The sequence below is a fragment of the Amyelois transitella genome, chromosome 29 (genome assembly GCF_032362555.1).
Source record: "Amyelois transitella isolate CPQ chromosome 29, ilAmyTran1.1, whole genome shotgun sequence".
NCBI lineage: Eukaryota > Metazoa > Arthropoda > Insecta > Lepidoptera > Pyralidae > Amyelois > Amyelois transitella.
In genome coordinates this window covers 2,883,607-2,904,288 of record NC_083532.1, presented here as the reverse complement: position 1 = coordinate 2,904,288, position 20,682 = coordinate 2,883,607, and the positions used below count along the sequence as shown (strand labels likewise).

Below are 20,682 nucleotides of genomic sequence, written 5' to 3'. Positions count from 1 at the left end.
TTTTTATTTTAGAAATTTCGAGAATTCTTCTCTTAACGCTCCTCTTTAACCCCATCTATTAAGCAACACAATAGTTTCATATACCTACATAAATTGATAAGCGGTACAGATATTTTGTCATTGTTTGGTTTGTCCAAAAGTAACTAATCAGAATTTTGCCTACTTCACAAATTTTCTCTATTTCTGTCTGACAGCCATGGGATACTTAAAATTATTTAAAAGTCATTAAAAATTAATTTTAAGTATTTATTTCTTTCAAATTTGAATGGGTATTAAAATTTGTCATTTTTCCACAGGGTATGGCCAGCAGTTTAACACAGAGCATTCCAGAGATACAATTTAACGTAAATACACGAAATGGCGGACACAAGATGGCGTCTTATGCAAATGGCGCCCAAACTTTTGGCACAACCAACTCTATCTGTAAGAAATTATTTAATAGATATAAATGCATTGTACATTTTTTATAATTATTAATAAATAGGATCTAATTGTTTATAATGGTTAATGTAAATGTTATAAGTATGTTAAATGGTTGACACAGTGTTCAAGATTTCTAATGTGTATTGAATTGTTTTCTCATTTTTTGTGCACTATACAACCAAGACTGTTTCGAAAATTTGAATGCCTATTTTTATTTTATTACACATTTTTTGTAATAAATAAAGTTAAAAATATTAATTTACTGTATTGGAGAAAACGACTTTGGATGTAACATTATTATTATAATATACTATATCTTGACAAAAAACAAGCATTGAAAAGATGATTTTAATTTTTCAAAACGCTCAATGCTCTATTACGTACCAATTTACTTTACTGATACAACGGGATTATTATGGAATTTACTTTGTGGATAATATAGAAAAATCGAAATCAAATTGTGCATACCCATCTGAAATGTTGTGCACATCACTTTTTCTTTTTGAATCTCGTGACTCATTCAAAGACTTTTATCAAAGCAGGTCGCTGTTACCATTACAGGCAATTTTTTTTATTTAATTTCCTCCGAAGCCTGGTTTGTCTTAATACAGCATAAAATTATATTTAAATGCAATAAAATGATTTGAAGTTTATGCTCGTTTGCCTTCCTCCTATCCACCTAAATTATACTAAAAAGGGAAACTTTGACAAACATTGGCGTGATATTATAAAAAAAATAGGTATAATCCATGTATAAACAAAAGTGAACAAATACGTGATACAATGAAATTGTATGAACTACAACACGTGTTTTTATATATTTTTTTTCTATTTAATTTTCATATTCAATTCGTAACATAAGCTTTAATTCAATAAAATTTTATTTATTTAGAATAAACATTTTACACACGGGAATACAAAACCAGTCTGTTGTGATAGATAATTTTAAGTTTAGAATCATTTTTAAATGAAAAATTATGTATTTATTTTCGTGCAAAAGTGTTCGAGCGCAAATTAATTTAGCTATATTGTCTTACGCAATCTTTATATTACCTGTAAATACTAAAATCTGTTTACAATAATAAAGACAATGTATTTTTTAATTCTTTATTTTGTCCAATTGTAACTTTTAACTTTATAAACATAATAAATTATCATTTATTATACTGATCAAATTAAAACATATATTATTGTAAATAGATTATAGTATAAAATGAATTTAATCTAGAGTGGGTCTTTACGGGATGATTACTACATGTTTTGTAAATATTCTTTTGTAATATATAGTTACATAAATATACATATAAATATAGGTAGATAGTATAATTACTTTATAACAACAATGTATAATAAGGAATGTGGATATAAGAAAAAAAAGTGAATTAATTTCTTTTGTCAAAATAAAAAAAGAAAAACAGGCCTTTGTTTTTTTTACTTTTTTTTATACAGATTGAGTTAGCCTCGAAGTAAGTTCGAAACTTGTGTAACGATATACTAATTCTACGATACTATATTATAATAAATACTTATATAGATACACATCCGAGACCCAGGACAATTAGAAAAAGTTCTCATCATGCCCTGACCGGGACTCAAATCCGGGACCTCCGGCATACTACCGCTGCGCCACAGAGGCCTTTATTTATTCTTTATTCCCTTGGTGCTGAAAATCGTTACTAGATATATCTCAACTAATGCTATAAATGCGAAAGTAAGTTTATTTGTTGTCTCTTAACGCATTATTAACTGAACCAGTCTTCTGGAATATACATATATATTATAAGTAAAAACCAAAGTTCCCAATGGGGTTTGCGAAAAGCCTGTATCATTTTGTAGGTGGCGCTAAATTTGCGCTGGTGTAAGTGTGGTTCAAAGCTAGTCATTAAATAAAACGGAAAGAGAAATATCTTAAAACAGAAGGTGCAGATATTTTGGATGAATAGGTATCTTTTCTTAGTAGAAAGATTTAATACATATACTTATTATACATACATAAAGTCGTATTAACACGCCTTTTTCTCTAATGAGGTAGACAGGGCCGAGTCTTGAAAAGATTAAAAGGTCACGTTCAGCTCCATGACTTTATAACAATTGAGATTCAAATATTAACACGTTGCTAGTTCATCGCCTTCAAGAGAATTCCAAGTTAATTATCATTTCCCTTAATCGCCTTTTACGATATCCATGGGAAAGATATAAACACGTTTTTACACACTTTTAGTGAAAAATACTTATTAAAAAATTAAGAGCCCATCGCCTTTATTTTTTTTTGCGAGCCCCATTGAAAACGACATATGCCAGCCACGCCCATCTTAGTGTCACATTTTTATACAAAAAAATAATAAAAACCGAGCCCCAACTTAAAGAACGGAAGTGCCCGCCTACGGAACCCTTTAAAAATAATAAACTCTGGCCTCTTTATATTGATACAATGGATTTTTTAGCCTTTTTTGCAGAACATCTGGTACTCTCTTGTTTGGCAAGGTTTTACGTTACTCTGTCTTTGGTTTTTTTTTGTGTCGAAATAAATAAAGTAAGAATTATAAATCGCACTTAAGTTTTGCGCCTTGTGGTTCCCGGAACTTTAAAATTGGACAACTCCATCGGATTCCCGTACGTCATACATATAATCACGTCTATATCCCTTGTAGCCAACAGCCTTGAAAAGACTTAGGCCACGTTTAGCTTTATGGTTTTATAATGAAATTGAGGTTCAAATAGTAACAGGTTGCTAGCCCATCACCTAAAAGAAGTATTTATTTATTTATTTAAAACTTCATGGCACAAAAAATTACAAAAGGTAGACTTAATGCCGTTTGGCATTCTCTACCAGTCAACCAGCTGACCAAACAGAAAACCTTTAAGTTGGTGGTGCGATAAAGTGCACATGCATACTGAAAAATACATACATTACAAAAAAATGCATAAATATATACAAGATACATTAAATACATTATAAATACATATACATACATAAAATATCAAATAAGGATGTTCCATTACTGATCTGCAGAAGGAAGAACTCACAGCATGTTTGAACGCAGAGCGACTAGGAGTATAAGTATAGGAGTAGTAAGTATCCCAAGTTTATTAGCCTCTCCCTTGATCGACTTATACAAACTGCTCGGTAAGAGAAACATCTGGTACACACTATGTTTTCTAATCGCTACCTGACCAGCATGGAATGAAATGTCGCCTTTTACGACGACATCCATTCGAAAATAATTGAGTGGTCCTATTCTACGACCTCTGTGGCGCCGCAGGTTCCAGGTTCGAATCCCGGCCAGGTCATAATGAAAAAAAAAACTTTTTCTGATTGGCCTGGGTCTTGGATGTTTATCTATATAAGTATTTATTATAAAATATAGTACGAGTATCGTTGAGTTAGCATCTCGTAACACAAGTCTCGAACTTACTTCGAGGCTAAATCAATCTGTGTAATTTGTCCCGTATATATTTATTAATTTATACATATTTATTCTAAAATGCCAAGAACCACACGACGCAAATCGAGACAAAGGATCTTATTTGCTCTGTGGTCCAAGTTGAATGACCGTTCTCATTATCCCAAAACTTGCCTTGAAAAACAATTAAATCGATCCAATTATACAGTTTATTGAATCGTCCGACAGATGGCGTGTTTTTAGCGCGTCGGCGGCGACAAAGGGATAGTTGTTTTTGCGGTGTACCTGGACACTGCTGATTTGGCACGTGATTGTATGTAGAGGCGATAAAGGGATAAGGATATCACCTGGTACTATTTTCATTTCACCTATGATTGATTTCTGCAATGCAGGATGCATCTGGGAGAGAAATGCCTAATCCATTCTTCAATATTCTTCTTCTTCCTGGCTTTAGTCCCGGTTGCGTCCTCACCACTCTGGAGAGGAACCCGGGGTAAGCCGGATCCTGGATTGGGTGAGCTGAATGTGTCCTTTTAGTCAGACTGTTGACTCAGTCTACCCCGTAAGGAATAAATACATGATTTTATATATGATAAGTCTTCTTCTCCTCTTGAACGGCATAGACACACATAATTGATCGTACCTACTGAGAATGTCATAGGCTAAATAGCATCCCTTAGTCACCAACTACTGTTGCCGTAAGCATTTTGGTAGTTGAAGCTACGCGCGAAGGCTAGTTCATGTGGGATTTGGTGATAACCTAAAACGTTCACAGGCGAAGCCGAATTGTGAAAGTCAATTAAGGGCTAATAAACTTGGGATTGTTCTTGGAAGACGAAACATCAACTTGTCACTATTTGAATCTCAATTCCATCATCAAGCCATACAGCCGAACGTGGCCTATCAGTCCTTTCAAGACCGTTGGCTCTGTCTATCTCACAAGGGAAACGGAATACATACATACATATAATCACGTCTATATCCCTTGCGGGATAGACAGAGCCGAAAGTCTTAAAAAGACTATAGGCCACGTTCGGCTGCTTGTTTTAATGATAGAATTCAGATTCAAGTAGTGACAGGTTGTTAGCCTATCGCCAAAAGGAAGAATCCCAAGTTTATAAGCCTATCCCTTAGTCGCCTTTTACGACATCCACTGGAAAGAGATGGAGTGGTTCTGTTCTTTTTCCTATTGGTGTCGGGAACCGCACGGGAAATAGAAGTGACTGTATTTATATAGGTATACAAAGCCTCACATGAAAGGCTAGTAAACATATAAAGCTAGTGAAGTGAACACGACAGCCAATTACAATTAATTAAAATCCAATGCATACCCTCACGAGGTTAAAAGCGAATTCGTCAAAACACCAGCAATACGATCATTCTTTTGTACAAAAACCGAGATTCCTGTACCACGGACGAGCAGGCTGTAAAGAAACGGCTATTTTTGTAGGGAATACAAAAAATACTTGATATACAGAGCGCGGCGGTGACTTCAAAGCGTTCAGTGGATGCTGTTTCGGACTGTTATAGAGAATGTAAGGGTACCTACGTAGTTTGCGAGATGCAATTGCACTTTAGACGTTTGGTGCAAACATTCTTTATTTATATGACTGACTAGCTGTGCCCGCGACTTCGTCCGCGTGGAATAGTTATTTTAGGCATCATTGAAGCCCTTAAGGATGAATAATTTTCCGTTTTCGTTTTTTTTTACATATTTATTTATTTCTTTGCTCCTTATAGTTGCAGCGTGATGTTATATAGCCTAAAGCCTTCCTCGGTAAATTTTCTATTCAACACAAAAAATATTTTTCAATTCGAACTAGTAGTTCCTGAGATTAGCGCGTTCAAACAAACAAACAAACTCTTCAGCTTTATAATATTAATATAAATTGACTAAACCGTGCCGTGAATCCTCACGGCACGGTTCAGTCAACATGCCGGCGCTTCAAAATAGGACCATTTCGTCTCTTTCCCATAGACGTCGTTAAAGGCGGAATGTTTAATAAACTTGGGATTAGTTTTGTAGGCAATGGACTAGCAACCTGTCACTATTTGTATCTCAATTCTATCATTAAGCCAAACAGCTGAACGTGGCCTATCAGTCTTTTCAAGACTTTTGGCTCTGTCTACTACCCCACAAGGGGTATAGACTTGGTTATATGTACCTAAGTATGTAAACTGATCATCGTTTATTAGCTTAAAATAACGCCTCTTCCCAAGTGGGGCTGGAAAGTCTAGATTAAGTACTCGTAAGTGCCTTGATCTGATGGGGGGCATCCTGGCGAAAGGTCAGGTCAAGAGTACCTACCCGAAACCCAGGTCAAGAGTGCTTACACGATGAGAATGATGAGTGAAAAGAATGAAGTATCAAAAGGATCGTGGAAAGTAGAAAGATGCTTCAGAATAAGGCTAAAAATTATTCGCGCTCATAAAATACCTAATTATACAGGGTGTTACGATGGAACAGCGGCGCGTGGCACATACAGGGTGCCCGCTGCGTTAGTTATTGTTAAATTATATAAATTACTGCAATTTCAAAACCCCTGTAGCGCGCTAATGTAAATTAACTACTTTATTGCCGTATTTTTATTGACATTAAAATGCAATTGTTTAACGTTTTAACGTGTTTATTAATTAAATTGTCACTTATAAAGATTATCCTTTTTTGCACATTCATTTTATATTTTGTATTTTTAAGTATAAGGGAAGAAAGTTTTATTTAAAGGTTATTATTATATAACGTAAACATTAATTTAAATTTCTCTATCAAATAAAATTAACTGGCTTATTTGAAAAACGCATATTTAAAATCTTATATTTATTAAATATAAACATTAGTTAAAAATTTGCACTTTTCCTTAAATCATCGATCAATCACGAATCAAAATTTCGTTGGCAATTGTTTTTTGTCAATCACAGAAATGTCAAATTCAAACAACAAAACCTTCCCGCGTTGCCGACAAAAGATTAAAAAAAATAAACTACTATAATCTATGACCAATTTAAGTATCGAATTATGTCGCGTGCCCTCTTTTCACTCCATGGTTTCAATGATTTTTTAATACTTAATTTGGCGGTATTATATTTCAAGTAATGATTGTATTTTGCCGAGAAGTGTGCGTTGTATAAAAAAGGACTTATTTAAATTTGCCGAATAGTACAAAGAGGTTGAGGTATCGAAAGATTAATCTTCAATTAAGTAAATAAACAATGGATTATTAAAATTCACATGTATTCAGCAGACTTTATAAGTAATCTGTCCAATGAATAGCGCCGTATACCTACCTAATAAATTCTATATGCCTGTTCATCTGTTACGAGTATGTTTATGCTTATTGATAGAACTACAGCTGAACGTGGCCTGTCAGTATTTCTAGACTGCTGGCTCTGTCCATCCCGCAAAGGATATTATTAATTAAAGGCGTTATTATATTTATTTATATACGTATGAATGAGTAAAATACTAGCTATCTCTTGCGACTTTGTCCACCATTACACGAAAAATTCTCTTATAACCCAAAACACATCTGAGAAAACCGTACTTAAATCGGTGCAATAGTTATCTCGTGATGCGAGCACAAACAGACTTACAAATATTTTAAAACATCAAATGAATGGGTCATTTCAGTTTCCCCATCTTGATTTTTTGGCAACATATTTCTTATTTTATATGTATGTATAAGTCTGTAACGATTTATAATATTAAATTCAAGTACACTCCACAACGGTCACCATTAGCATTCATACGATACAAGCACAATGACAAACAAACAACAATGTGTGCAACAGAACACTCTTTGTGCCGGCTGTGGGCGTGGAGATCCGGCCGAATTCTATATGGGATTAGGGGGATGTTTTTATTACCCGACTTTAGCGATGAGGGTTAAGATTACGAAATTTTTGAGTACCGTAAGATACATAAATACTTACGTCTTTATAAATTGACGGGTGCCGCGTGGTTACCAGCACTTTAAAATAAAACCACTCCATATGTTTCCCATGGATGTCGTAAAAGGCGACTGAAGACTTATAAACTTCGGATTCCCCTTGTAGGCGATGGGCTAGCAATATGTCACTATCCGAATCTCAATTCCCATCATAAAGCCATACAGCTGAACGTGGTCTTTCAGTGTTTTCAAGACTGTTGGCCCTGTCTACCCCGCAAGGTATATACTTACCCTGGTTATTTCACATTTTCCATTGTTTCTTTACTTCTAATAGTTGCAGCGTGTGTTATATTACCTAAAGCCTACCTCGATAAATGGTCCATTCAGCACAAAAATAATTTTTCAATTCGTACCAGTAGTTCCGGAGATTAGCACGTTCAAACAAACAAGCTCTTCAGCTTTATAATAATAGTATAGATTAGAATAAATTCAAACACAAGAAGTGGTCCTCTCCAACCCTGTAAGTATAAATAATCCTTTATTTATTATTAAAACGTGGACATTTTTTAACACATATACAAGAATAATAAATTGTAGCACCTTTTCTCAGTGGGACACAATAAGACTATAGAAAACATTAGTGCTACTGCATTATAAGGTCGCGGTCACAAAAAGACCAACGGGCGTCCTTGTGTGGTCCAAATTATAAGAGTGTCAGAGCATTTTCGAGTTCAAATTTACATACATACATTTATTATACTGCATCCACATTGCTTTTTATGTGCGCTGCCTTTTTAATTATGGATTTTCCTTTATATTTTGGTTGACTAAAAGATATCCCATTGGGGATAAGTCCGCCATTGTAAATATTCTTCTAAATTCAATGACTGTTTTGTAATTTTTATTTTTATGTGCAATAAAGAGTTTTCAAACAAACAAACAAACATACATACACAATCACGTCAACATCCAATGACAGAGCCGACAGTCTTGATAAAACTGATACGCCACGTCATTCAGCTCTTTGGCTTTATGATAAAATTTAGATTCAAATAGTGACAGGTTGCTATGCCATCGCGTAAAAGGAGAATCCCAAGTTTATAAGCCTAACCCTTAGTAGCCTTTTACGACATGGAAAAGAGACAGAGAGGTTCTTTTTTCTATTGGTGCCGGGAATCACACGGCAGATTTACATTGTAAAATAGTCAACTATTAAATCCTGACGATAGCACCAGGTAAATCCTCACCGCTCCATCTCTTTCCCATGGATATCGTAAAAGGCGACTAAGGGATAGGCTTATAAACTTGGGTTTGTTTTTATAGGCGAAATGCTAGCAACCTGTGGCTATTGGGATCACAATTCTATCAATAAGCCTAACAGCTGAACGTGACTTGTCAGTCTTTCAAGACTGCTGACTCTGTCTATCCCGCAAGGGATAAAGACGTGATTATATAAAAGAATGAACGAATTATTACTCAACATTCTAATTATGTAATTGTTACTTTGGTAAAAGTTTTCAGTTCCTGTCTTGTACCACACAAAAATAAAGCCGTGTTCACACGTCGCCCGCTGTGAGCGCATTAGCAGATAAGCCGGGCGCCCCGCTGTCTCATTGTGACCACGGCCTAATCGCACAACACAGATTGGCTGGTGTGAACTAGGGGTTAATTTTTAGGTTCCGTATTTTGATATACATAATGTAATCCCTACTCCCTTTTAATAAGTTTTACTAACTAACTAACTAGATAACTCTGTCTGTCTGTTACGTTTTCACGCCTAAACCACTGAACTGAGTTTGATTTTGATTTCTGAGACATACATACATAAAATCACGCCTCTTTCCCGAAGGGGTAGGCAGAGACTACCTCTTTCCACTTGCCACGATCTCGGCATACTTCCTTCGCTTCATCCACATTCATAACTCTCTTCATGCAAGCTCGGCGGTTTCGGGTACTTTTGACCCTTTACCAGGACGTCCTTAATTTGATCAAGATACGTTCGTCTAGGTCTTTCCACTCCGACCTTTCCCTCCACACTCTCCTTGTATATCTGCTTAGTCAACCTGCTTTCATTCATCCTCTCCACATGACCGAACCATCTTAACATACCCTTTTCTATTCCTGTATCTTCTTTCACATCACAACATTCCCTTATCACGCTGTTCCTTATCCGGTCACTCAATTTCACACCCATCATACTCCTTAATGCTCTCATTTCCACTGCATTTATTATTTACTAGCGACCCGCCCCGGCTTCGCACGGGTGCAAAATTATAAATGTTATTATACATAAAAACCTTCCTCTTGAATCACTCTAAGTACCTGTTACAAAAATCCGCATCAAAATCCGTTGCGTAATTTTAAAGATTTAAGCATACAGACAAACAGACTAAAATAGCGACTTTGTTTTATACTATGTAGTGATTTTTACATACAAACAGACGAACATATGTAAAGTTCCTTGAAGACCACGGAACTCAAGAAGTCGTCTCACTAATTTGTTTTTGATGGCCGCCGATATATATAGAATTGTCCGTTTTTCTGTCCGTACGTTGACGAAATGATTCGTTTCCCAAAAACCTTTGGCAGATTGTGGTGGGTTCTTGTTTGTCCTAATTATTTAGTTCCTAAACACATACATATATACATACAATTAAGTTTTTATACCTTGCGGGGTAGACAGATCCCCACCAGAGAGATGGTGGTTAAAGTGGTTCTATATTTATTAAATAATATAATATATTTTAATAAAATACAAAATGTATCTATGAATGTATTTTCTATTCCATCATTGTATATGTTTCATCTTCAGTTTATTATTTAAACACAAACATAACTGTGATATAAAGATTTCTTACTCTTAACGCCAAGGGGATAATTTTATAGTACCAAAGGGAACCCACCAATCCAAGGTCGCTTTTTGTCAAAAACAATATTAATTCTGAGGTGTGATTTGAACGAAGGACAAACTTTTAATATGCGTAACTCCGGTTGGATTTCACAAAATTTATTTTTTATTTCATATCCGTTTCATTTTGCACAGTTCTTTTTTTTTTGGAATACATTCAGTAAACTGTTTCTTTGTAATAAGACATATATACGTTCATATAGTCACGTCTACAACCCTTGCGGAGTAGACAGAGCCAGCAGTCTCAAAAAGATTGAAAGGTCCGTTGAGATGTATGATTTTATGATAAAATTGAGATTGACATAGCGACAGGTTGCTAGTCTATATCTTAGTCGCCTTTTACGAGATCCATGGGAAATAAATGGAGTGGTGAAAGTAAATCAGAATTTGTATAGTTATCTTCTATGCTGGTAGCGAAGATAAAACATAGTGCATACCATCTGCTTCACTTCTCGTGAAGATTGTAAAAGTCAATTAAAGGAGAGACGTGATTATGTGAGTTATGAATGTGGATGAAGCGAAGGAAGTGTGCAGAGATCGTGGCAAGTGGAAAGAGGTAGTCTCTGCCTACCCCTCCGGGAAAGAGGCGTGATTTTATGTATGTATATATGTACGTGATTACATGAATGAATGTATGATTTACTTTTACCATTAGGTAATTAAAGTCACGTTATTATAGTTATTCCCTCATTCGCCTCTTACGACACCCACGAGAAATAGACTAATCAACACCGATACGTACTAAAACCATTTAGATTGACAAATTAAAAATAATATATATATTTCCAAGTAAACTCATAATAATTGTCAAGTTTAGTTTACCAATTTCAATGGAGTCAAATGGAGTCCTTGAACATGCCAAATGGTATAATAACAGGCAGGCAAAGGGTTGCCAGTTGCCACAATACCTTTTATCCCATATTTATTTTATATATTTCATTTATAAATCCGTCATAATCCGGCCCATTTGGTAAACAGTATTTGTAAGTACAATCGAAAAGAAATGTGTTAAATTTTTCTACATCCATACATATTTTTACGTCTGTATCTCTTGCGGGGTAGACAGAGCCAACAGACAAAGACTAATAGGCCACGTTCAGCTGTATGGATTTATAATGAAATTGAGATTCAAATAGTGACAGGTTGTTAGCCCATCCCTGAAGTCAGTTTCTTTCTTATAAATTAATATTAATAACCCGCTACAGCTTCACGATACGTAACATAGCCTGTTAACCGATATTATTTTATAATTCATTTATAAATATATAATAAAAAGTAGCCTGTAACACCTGTTGATAATTAACCTTTTTTAAATGGCGAAAGAATTTTCATAATCGGTACAGTATTTCCAGAGATAAGACCCTACAAACAAACCATCAATATTACAAATAGAGATGGGAAAATGCCCGGGCATTTAAGGCAAATTGGGAAAATTCCCAATAAATTCCCAGATAAATGCCCAAAGGGAGGGAATATGTGGGCATTTATTGGGAATTTGCCCAATTTGCCCTAAAATACCCGGGCATTTGCCCATCTCTAGTTACAAATCTTATCTCTTTATTACATACACATACACATGGTCACGTCTATATCCCTTGTGGGCTAGACAGAGCCAACAGTCTTGAAAAGACTGAATGGCCACGTTCAGCTATTTGGCTTAATTATAGAATTGAGATTCAAATAGTGACAGGTTGCTAGCCCATCGCCTAAAAGAGGAATCCCAAGTTTATAAGCCTATCCCTTAGTCGCCTTTTACGACATCCATGGGAAAGAGATGGAGTGGTCCTATTCATTTTTGTAATGGTGCCGGGAACCACACGGCACTATCTCTTTATTATTTTAGTAAAAATTAAGATTGCATCAACCTAAAAAAAAAAACTTATTTATGCGCAAGCACTTTTGCCCCCGTCTGTACGTTCGTTTAGAAACTTTTTCCCCGTACCCCGAACAATGGTTATCAGAGCAGTGAGCATTGTACCGATGACCGTATGGCGCGGCTACCTGTGTTGTAACACACTACACGAAATATTGCATCTCTGAGATAGGTACAATACATACCTACATATAATCACGGTAGACAGAGCCAATTTTATTGGTGCCGTGTGGTTCCCGGCACCAATACAAAAAAGAATAGGACCACACCCATCTCTTTCCCATGGATGTCGTAAATGGCGACTAAGGGATAGGCTTACAAACTTGGGATTCTTTTTAGGCGATGGGCTAGCAACCTGTCACTATTTGAATCTCAATTCTATCACTAAGCCAAATAGCTGAACGTGGCCATTCAGTCTTTTCAAGACTGTTGGCTCTGTCTACCCCGCAAGGGATATAGACGTGACCATATGTATGTATGTATGTAATCAAGATAGACAGAGCCTACAGTCTCGACAAGACTGAAAAGCCACGTTCAGATGTACGGCTTAATGATGGTATTGAGATTCAAATAGTGACAGGTTGCTAGCCTACGAGAAGAATCTCAAGTTATTTAGTATTTCCTTTAGTCGCTTTATACGATACTCATGGGAAATATACGGAGTGGTCCTATTCTCTTGTTCCGTTTTTCAAATTTCATCAAATTCAGAGTGGGGTTTCGAAAGTTATCGCGTTACAAATAAACATACACACACATAACTACCTACATATAGAAACTTTTACTTGATTATAATTAAAATCGTTTTCGCTAAATAACAGAATCAAATAGCACGTTCTAAGATTTAGAACGACCAGATAGATGGAGAGACAGAGAGAACAGATTACGATCTAGATTTCTTAAATCTTTTATAGAACCAAATATTGTTTTTTTTGTTGAGTTACTCGGCCGATTGCTCGGTTCGTTGAACGCACAATCGAGTAATACTCGGTTTTCGGTTACTCAGTAAATGTAATCGACCATCTCACCAAATAAAAATATTAATGTATAATTTATAAAAAGCACCCCGTGTGGCTCGGTCTTATAAACAAAAGCATAACGCGGCCTTTTCAGCAAACGCGCCGCAAATATTTTGCAAACATCCATAGTGAAGTTATAGGTATAACTAGTCCCTAATGTACCAATTCAATAATAAGTTACTCGTACTAGCTGTCCCGGCAAACAAATAACAAATATAATTTTTAAGAAATTTGTAGATAAAAAAAAATTAAAGGGTGGACAACCCTTATCAGTAAGGGGTATGAAAAATAGATGTCGGCCGATTCTCAGACCTACTCAATATGCTCAAAAAATTTCATGAGAATCGTTCAAGCCGTTCCGGAGGAGTACGGGAACGAACATTGTGACACGAGAATTTTATATATCAGATAAGGATGCTGGTGTCGAAATAAAACATCCAGTGATATTGGATCGAGAGAATATATAATATAAAAAAACACTCAAGTAGGTAGGATAGTAAATTTCAATTAGTGACAGTGGTTGCTAGCCCATCGCCTAAAAAGAAGAATCCCAAGTTTATAAGCCTATGCCTTAGTCGCCTTTTACGACATCCATGGGAAAGAGAAGGAGTGGTTCTATTTTTTTTCATTCGTGTCGGGAACCACACGGCACTTGTCGTAACTTAAGCTTTATCAAATTAATTCTCTTGGATATTAATACATGTTAATACATGATTACATAGGAGTAAGTATAAAAAAGAAACAATGATACTTAAGTAAAAAAGCTTTGAATCTAAAAATTTAATACAAAATGCTATAGCTAAAAGATATAGATTCGAAACCAATAGTCCTACATGTCAAACACACAACACCACTTATACACAATTGGTTAATTGAAAAAAATCTCAAAAGCCTTATCAACCACAGTTAAAAATCATTGAATGACACTTAAAACAGTAACTAGGATATTTCCAAAACACCTAGTTAATCCTTCATCGTAAAATAACCTTTATATCGTGTATGATAGAGTAGAAATTCGATTAGCAAGAATTTAGCTCGGGAATGTACTTTTCTTCAAGCTGTTTTGGACTTTATTTACAAAGCAATAGAGTTGAAATGTGTTGGAAAATTTAACATCATGTTGTGAAGGGTGCTTAAGATAAGTACAGTCGACTGCGATTATGCAGTTACGCATCTGTTACGAATTGCATTGTTCCATTTTTAAATTGTAATTCGATTTTATTTTTGCGTTGTTTGCGATTTTTTTTTATTGTGGCACAAACATTCAAAAATACAGATATACTTAGTATTACAAAAACAGTAAACAATTTAGTAGACCAAACAGTGCCGATTATGTTTATGGTGTAGTAATTATAAAAGCATGCTTGTTAAGAATAAGGTGATCTCAATTATCATATCCTAATAGTAATTTAGTAGTATTATTAGTAGATTTTTTGACAAACAGTTTAATCATCACTAGTTCATACATACATACATACATATGGTCACGTCTATATCCCTTGCGGGGTAGACAGAGCCAATAGTCTTGAAAAGATCACAAGGCTTTTAACTACTGACTCTGTCTACCCCGATGATCAAGACGTGATACCGACATGGGAATCGAATCCATGACCTCGCATCATGTCAAACGGCACAGGATTGACCGAAAATCCAGTTTAATCTAATAAATTGAATCTAATTGAATCTTCCGTCCAATGTGAATCGTACTTGACTTTAGCTTACACAAAAATATACTTTATTACACTAATTTTACAGTCCAAAATCGTTCCCAACTTGAAATTTTACTTAGTACCTTTTTCGTTACGTTATTAAATCTACAAGTTTTTTTGACAAACGATCTTGTAACTTATAGCTGGGGATAATAAGTCTTAATTTCGTTTATAAGTACGTTTGACCTCCCAAACAGGAAAAGGGGTGCAAATGACGATTTGTATTGATCATAAGAAGTAAGTTTGATGAGTGCATGAGATGTCTTTAAGGAACAATTTTTAAGGCTTATTATCATTTGGCAATTATCATGACACTAGCTGTGCCCGCGACTTCGTCCGCCTGGAATAGTTATTTTGGGCTTCAATGATGCCCAAGGATCAAGATCAAGGATCAATAATTTTCCCCGTTTTTTCACATTTTCTTTTATTTCTTCGCTCCTAATAGTTGCAGCGTAATGTTATATAGCCTAAAGCCTTCCTCGACAAATGGTCTATTTAATGCAAGAAGAATTTTTTAATTCGAACCAGTAGTTCCTGAGATTAGCGCGTTCAAACAAACAAACTCTTCAGCTTTATAATATTAGTAAAGATAAATGGAATAATGTTAATTATGTACTTTTATTTGACGGCCTCTGTGGCGCAGCGGTAGTACGTGTCTGACACCGGAGGTCCCGGGTTCGAATCCCGGCCAGGGCATGTTGAGAAAATAACTTTTTCTGATTGGCCTGGGTGTTGGATGTTTTTCTATAAAGTATTTATTACAAAATATAGTCTCGTTGAGTTAGTATCTCGTAACACAAGTCTCAAATTTACTTCGAGGCTATCTCAATCTGTGTAATTTGTCCCTTATAGGTATTTATATACTTATTCATTTCTAAAAATCATAGACTTAAAACGCGAGTTCGTCGATTCATCGAGGAAGGATTTGAACCTGTACTCCCATACAAAGCGTTTGGGGGCACACCATTACTTTACCAATGACCTTTTTTATTAAAACCTCAACTACATATATCAACTATTTCGCTCGAAATTGTATCATTGTAGATATAGTTCCTGCCCCGTCTTGGGTCAAAGATCAGATAGGTAGACATTTATAAAACAAATTCGTAGGTACCTATTTAAAAAATATGAGATGTGCCAACGTGACGTTTTACTAAAAAAAATATTACTTAATATTAATACATACCAAGAGTATCTTAATATTGAATTTCTTTTTATTATTTACTAGTAAGCCGCCCGCGACTTCGTCCGCATGGAAACCCTATCAATCCCGCGGGAACTCTGGGATTAAAAGTAGCCTATGTGTTATTCTGGGTCTTCAGCTACCTATATACCAAATGTCATCGTAATCGGTTCAGTAGTTTTTACGTGAAAGAGTAACAAACATCCATACTGACATCCTGTGACATACTCACAAACTTTCGCCTTTATAATATTAGTAGGATTTACTACTGTAGCGGGAGCAATGATTCGGCTCGACCGCCACCAAAGGAAAGATCTTCCGCCAGGCTAGGTGTTATGCCTGGGGAACCGCGGCTCCGACGATGTTGTGTCGGAGGTTGTATATATAGCTCCAATCCGTGAAATCTCTGAAATCGCGATTTGGGTTCTTCGCTGCTATTGGTTGAGCGCGTCGATTTCTTCGAGATGATTGACAGTTGTTGTGCGATTTGATGTTGTTGACGAGTGGCGTAGAGATGTCGCCACACTACCATTTCTTGCTTTTTAAAGGTAACTTAAATTCGTGTTGGGGTTCTTTTAAAACTTTAGCGATAGTTTTTAGCGCGACAAAAACGGCGTAGCGCGTGCAATGTTGCGGGGGCTTATGCTAATAATATATTTAATTATAATTAGAAGTTTTAAACTTTAGTTTTTTTTATTTAAAGTGATGTTTACCTACCTTCCTGACTTCTTCCTTGTTGTCTTATAAGACAAGCGAACAAAATAATCCTATAAGAATCATATAAGAACTAAGCACCTAGTGTTTAGTGTAGTAAACATGCATACATACGTATAATTACATCTATATCCCTTGCGAGGTAGACAGAGCCAACAGTCTTGAAAATACTGATAGGCCACGTTCAGCTGTTTGGGTTACTAATAGAATTTAGATTCATATCAAGCGACAGGTTGCTAGCCCGTCGCCTAAAAGAAAATACTGATAGCATAGGCCTTTTTCAGCTGTTTGGCTTAATGATAGAATTGAGATTCAAATATTGATAGGTTTCTAGTCCATTGCCTAAAAACAGAATCCTAAGTTTATAATCCTATCCCTTAGTTGCCTTTTACGATATACATAGGAAAGAGATGGATTGGTAAATTGGTAGTGTAGTAAAGTTTATATTTATTGACTGTACCCGCGGGTCACAGCTAGTATAGCCACGTTATAAGTCATAGCGGAATGTACCCGGCGCGGCGACACGAACCAAAATGTCGCGGTAACAATCACAGGACCGCATTCAGGATACTACTGACTGACATTAAAATAATCTATGTATGTAATTTATTTTTAACATTTTTTAAAATTACACGTGAAGAGTCTAAACTGACAAGATTGTATGAATAAATCGGTTTAAAGAATATTAAGCCATACAGATGACGGTGACCTTTCAGTCAAGACTGTTGGCTCTGTCTACCCCGCAAGGGATATAGACGTGATTGTATGTATGTATGTAAAGAATATTTATTCACTCATAAATAAAACATACGATTACAGAATCTGTGAGCGATACATTTTCTCATCAGTAAAAAAATTAAGAGTAAATGATTATCAGACTCGTCTGCCTATTGTGTATAAGTAGTGATTGACTTTATCTGATGTAGGTATTACGTTCCTGAGATTAGCGCGTTCAAACAAATAAACAAACTCTTCTGCTTTATAATATTAGTATAGATTCCCTGTTGACACCCGCGGCTTCTCGCTTAATTTCCGAGATATAAAGAAACTTAATGCCAAATTTCAAACCTCTCAGCTTTTGGGCTACGCGTTGATGAGTCACTCAGTCAATTAATTAGTTATCTCTTTCATTCATTTAGATTGATATTTATTATTGTCCTAAGTCCCCCCCTGTCGACCATAGCGTGGGACCAGTGTTGCCACCTTCGATTTTTATAAAGCGCTAGGTCAAAAGTAAAATGTCGCCAGATTTCACAAATTTGGACCGCAAAAAATCCACCAAATATCTCCAAATTATTATTGAAATATCACATTTAAGATTACAATTTTCAACATAATTAGTATAACCCGTCGGAAATACCTGCGGACCTGGCTTGATGACTTCATGCAATCTGGAGAGATAGTAAAAAAAAGGAATCTATTTTTTATGTGCCTATATATTTTTATACTTTTATACAACGCCTTAGAATAAGTTTCAAATAAAAACAATACATTTCTAAAAAACCTCGAGGGGTAGAGCATTGCAGCGAGGTCCGCACTCCGCAGATATTTCCGACGGGTAGTATACCCTATCTATAGTATAGGAAATTAAATAAAACAACATAACTATGTTCATTAGTTATTAATTTGAAAATAATCAGTACAGTAATCAAGAGAAACCAGTTGTATAGTTCGACCAGAAATATATCAGACCTGTCAAAGAGGTCTGCAATTTACATTGAAATTAAAATTCAAGATTATCAAAAGTTATATCGTCCATAACATCTTCATAATTCACTGACGCCGAAACTACTGTCGATGACGTCGACGCCGACGTCGATGCAGATGTTGTCGCATGTGGTTGATTTTTAAAAGAGTACTTTGTGTTTTTTCCAATAGCTGCAATAACATCGCTTGGTAATTCATAATTGTAACATTTTGCATCAATAACTTTTAATCTATTTCTGATAAAAATTATCGCATTTAGTAGAGGATCAGCCATCTTGTTTCGTAGTTTGCTTTTTACGGTGTTCATCACACTGAAAATTCTCTCGATACCCGCATTAGATTGGGGTAATGATAACGCAGATATGGCTAGATCAACTAGTTCTTCAAAGTCATTTATACCTGCTGCGTTTCGGTAATTATCTACCTCAACCCAAAATTTTATAACATCTTTTGTATTTTCCCACTGGTTAAAACAGATATTGTGCCACTGATTCAATATCTTGTCAATGTATTGAGCAGTATAGCCAAGTTCTTCAGCTAGTTCTGAAATGGAATTGTCCTTACCTTGGCGGAGTATTGTCTCTGGGTCTAATTTTGATATCAATTCCAGCACATTATAATTGGGTGGCAGTCTTTGTTGAATTTCCTTGGCTAGCTTCACATTAAACTCAATACAGCGACGTTTTATGGCTGATATAGTATCAATTGTTAAGGATGTTTTTTTACTTTCCGATTCAAAGAGGTACCCCATGTATGGGACCGAGTTAAGGTTTCGGTCAACATCAATATTTAAAAAATCCTTGTCTGTAACTGCTGCGTTCGGTAACAGTATTCTGTTGCAAACTGAACGTAAAAGTGTAATCAGTACATTTAATAATTTGAGAGGATTTGCACTTTCGCTTTCAAAGCTTTTCAATGCAATCTGCACATCGTTAAGTACACTTTGCAAAAATAGCAAATATAAATAATTAGTTTCATCCTTGTACATGGAGTATAATAAATCTGCAGTGTAACATCGATTACTTACAAGCCCAAAATGTAAAGTCAGTTCTTTCCATTGTGCCAGAATTCTTCGCACTGCTGGTTCAATGGATAACCAGCGTGTGTCACATACCTGCAGAATTTTTAATGGCGCTTCACCACAGTTAATAGTTTCGTAAATTTCTTGATATTCATTTTTACGTTTTGTAGAGTGGGCAAACCAATTGTACGTTTCTCTAATTAAGAATTCAATATTTCTTGGTAGCGTATGTTCTGAAGCGTGCGATACTGCAAGTTGTAAAGAGTGGCAAGTGCATCTGATAAGAATTAAATTAGGTATATCATTTTTTAGGATTTTATACACTCCATTATTGATGCCAGTCATGACTGACGCATTGTCTGTTCCCAATCCAACCAGTTTATTTTTGTTTAGTCCATATTTTTGTAAACAAGAAAGAAGGGCTTTTACAATGCCAATTGCATCACTGGTTTCAAGTTGTTCAAGGGCCAGAAACGAAGACACAATTTTTTTTAGTTTTCTACTAAAATACCTGATTACAATACCAAGTTGCTTGCACGTACTGATGTCAGTTGACTCATCAATGATGAGACTATATTTTTGTTCCCCTATATCCTTTATTAGTTCTTCAGTAAAATGTGGTGCCAAGATATTTTTAATAACTTCAGTACACTTAGTACGATGCATTTTTAAATCATCCGTTGCTTTGGAGTCAGGGAAAGCTAATTTCACTAAGTCTGTCAGATGATCAATACAGGAAACTGAGCTATGTTCTGTAATGTAAAGAGCGAGCATTCCTTCAGCTTTGCGCGATTTTGGGTTGGAAATCTTCTCACCATCAGGCTTGAATTGTATAAT

General features: G+C 35.5%; 1 protein-coding gene across 1 annotated transcript in view; it reads left to right on the top strand.

Moving 5' to 3' along the window:
- LOC106129485 (homeotic protein distal-less) overlaps positions 1–426 on the top strand; it is a 72,514-nt gene extending 72,088 nt beyond the window's left edge. Inside the window, exon 7 of the mRNA XM_013328056.2 lies at positions 297–426. Within this exon, the coding sequence (XP_013183510.1) occupies positions 297–315 (19 nt within the window). The 3' untranslated portion in view covers positions 316–426. The remainder of the gene's footprint in view (positions 1–296) is intronic.
- The last annotated feature ends 20,256 nt before the right edge of the window (positions 427–20,682 follow it).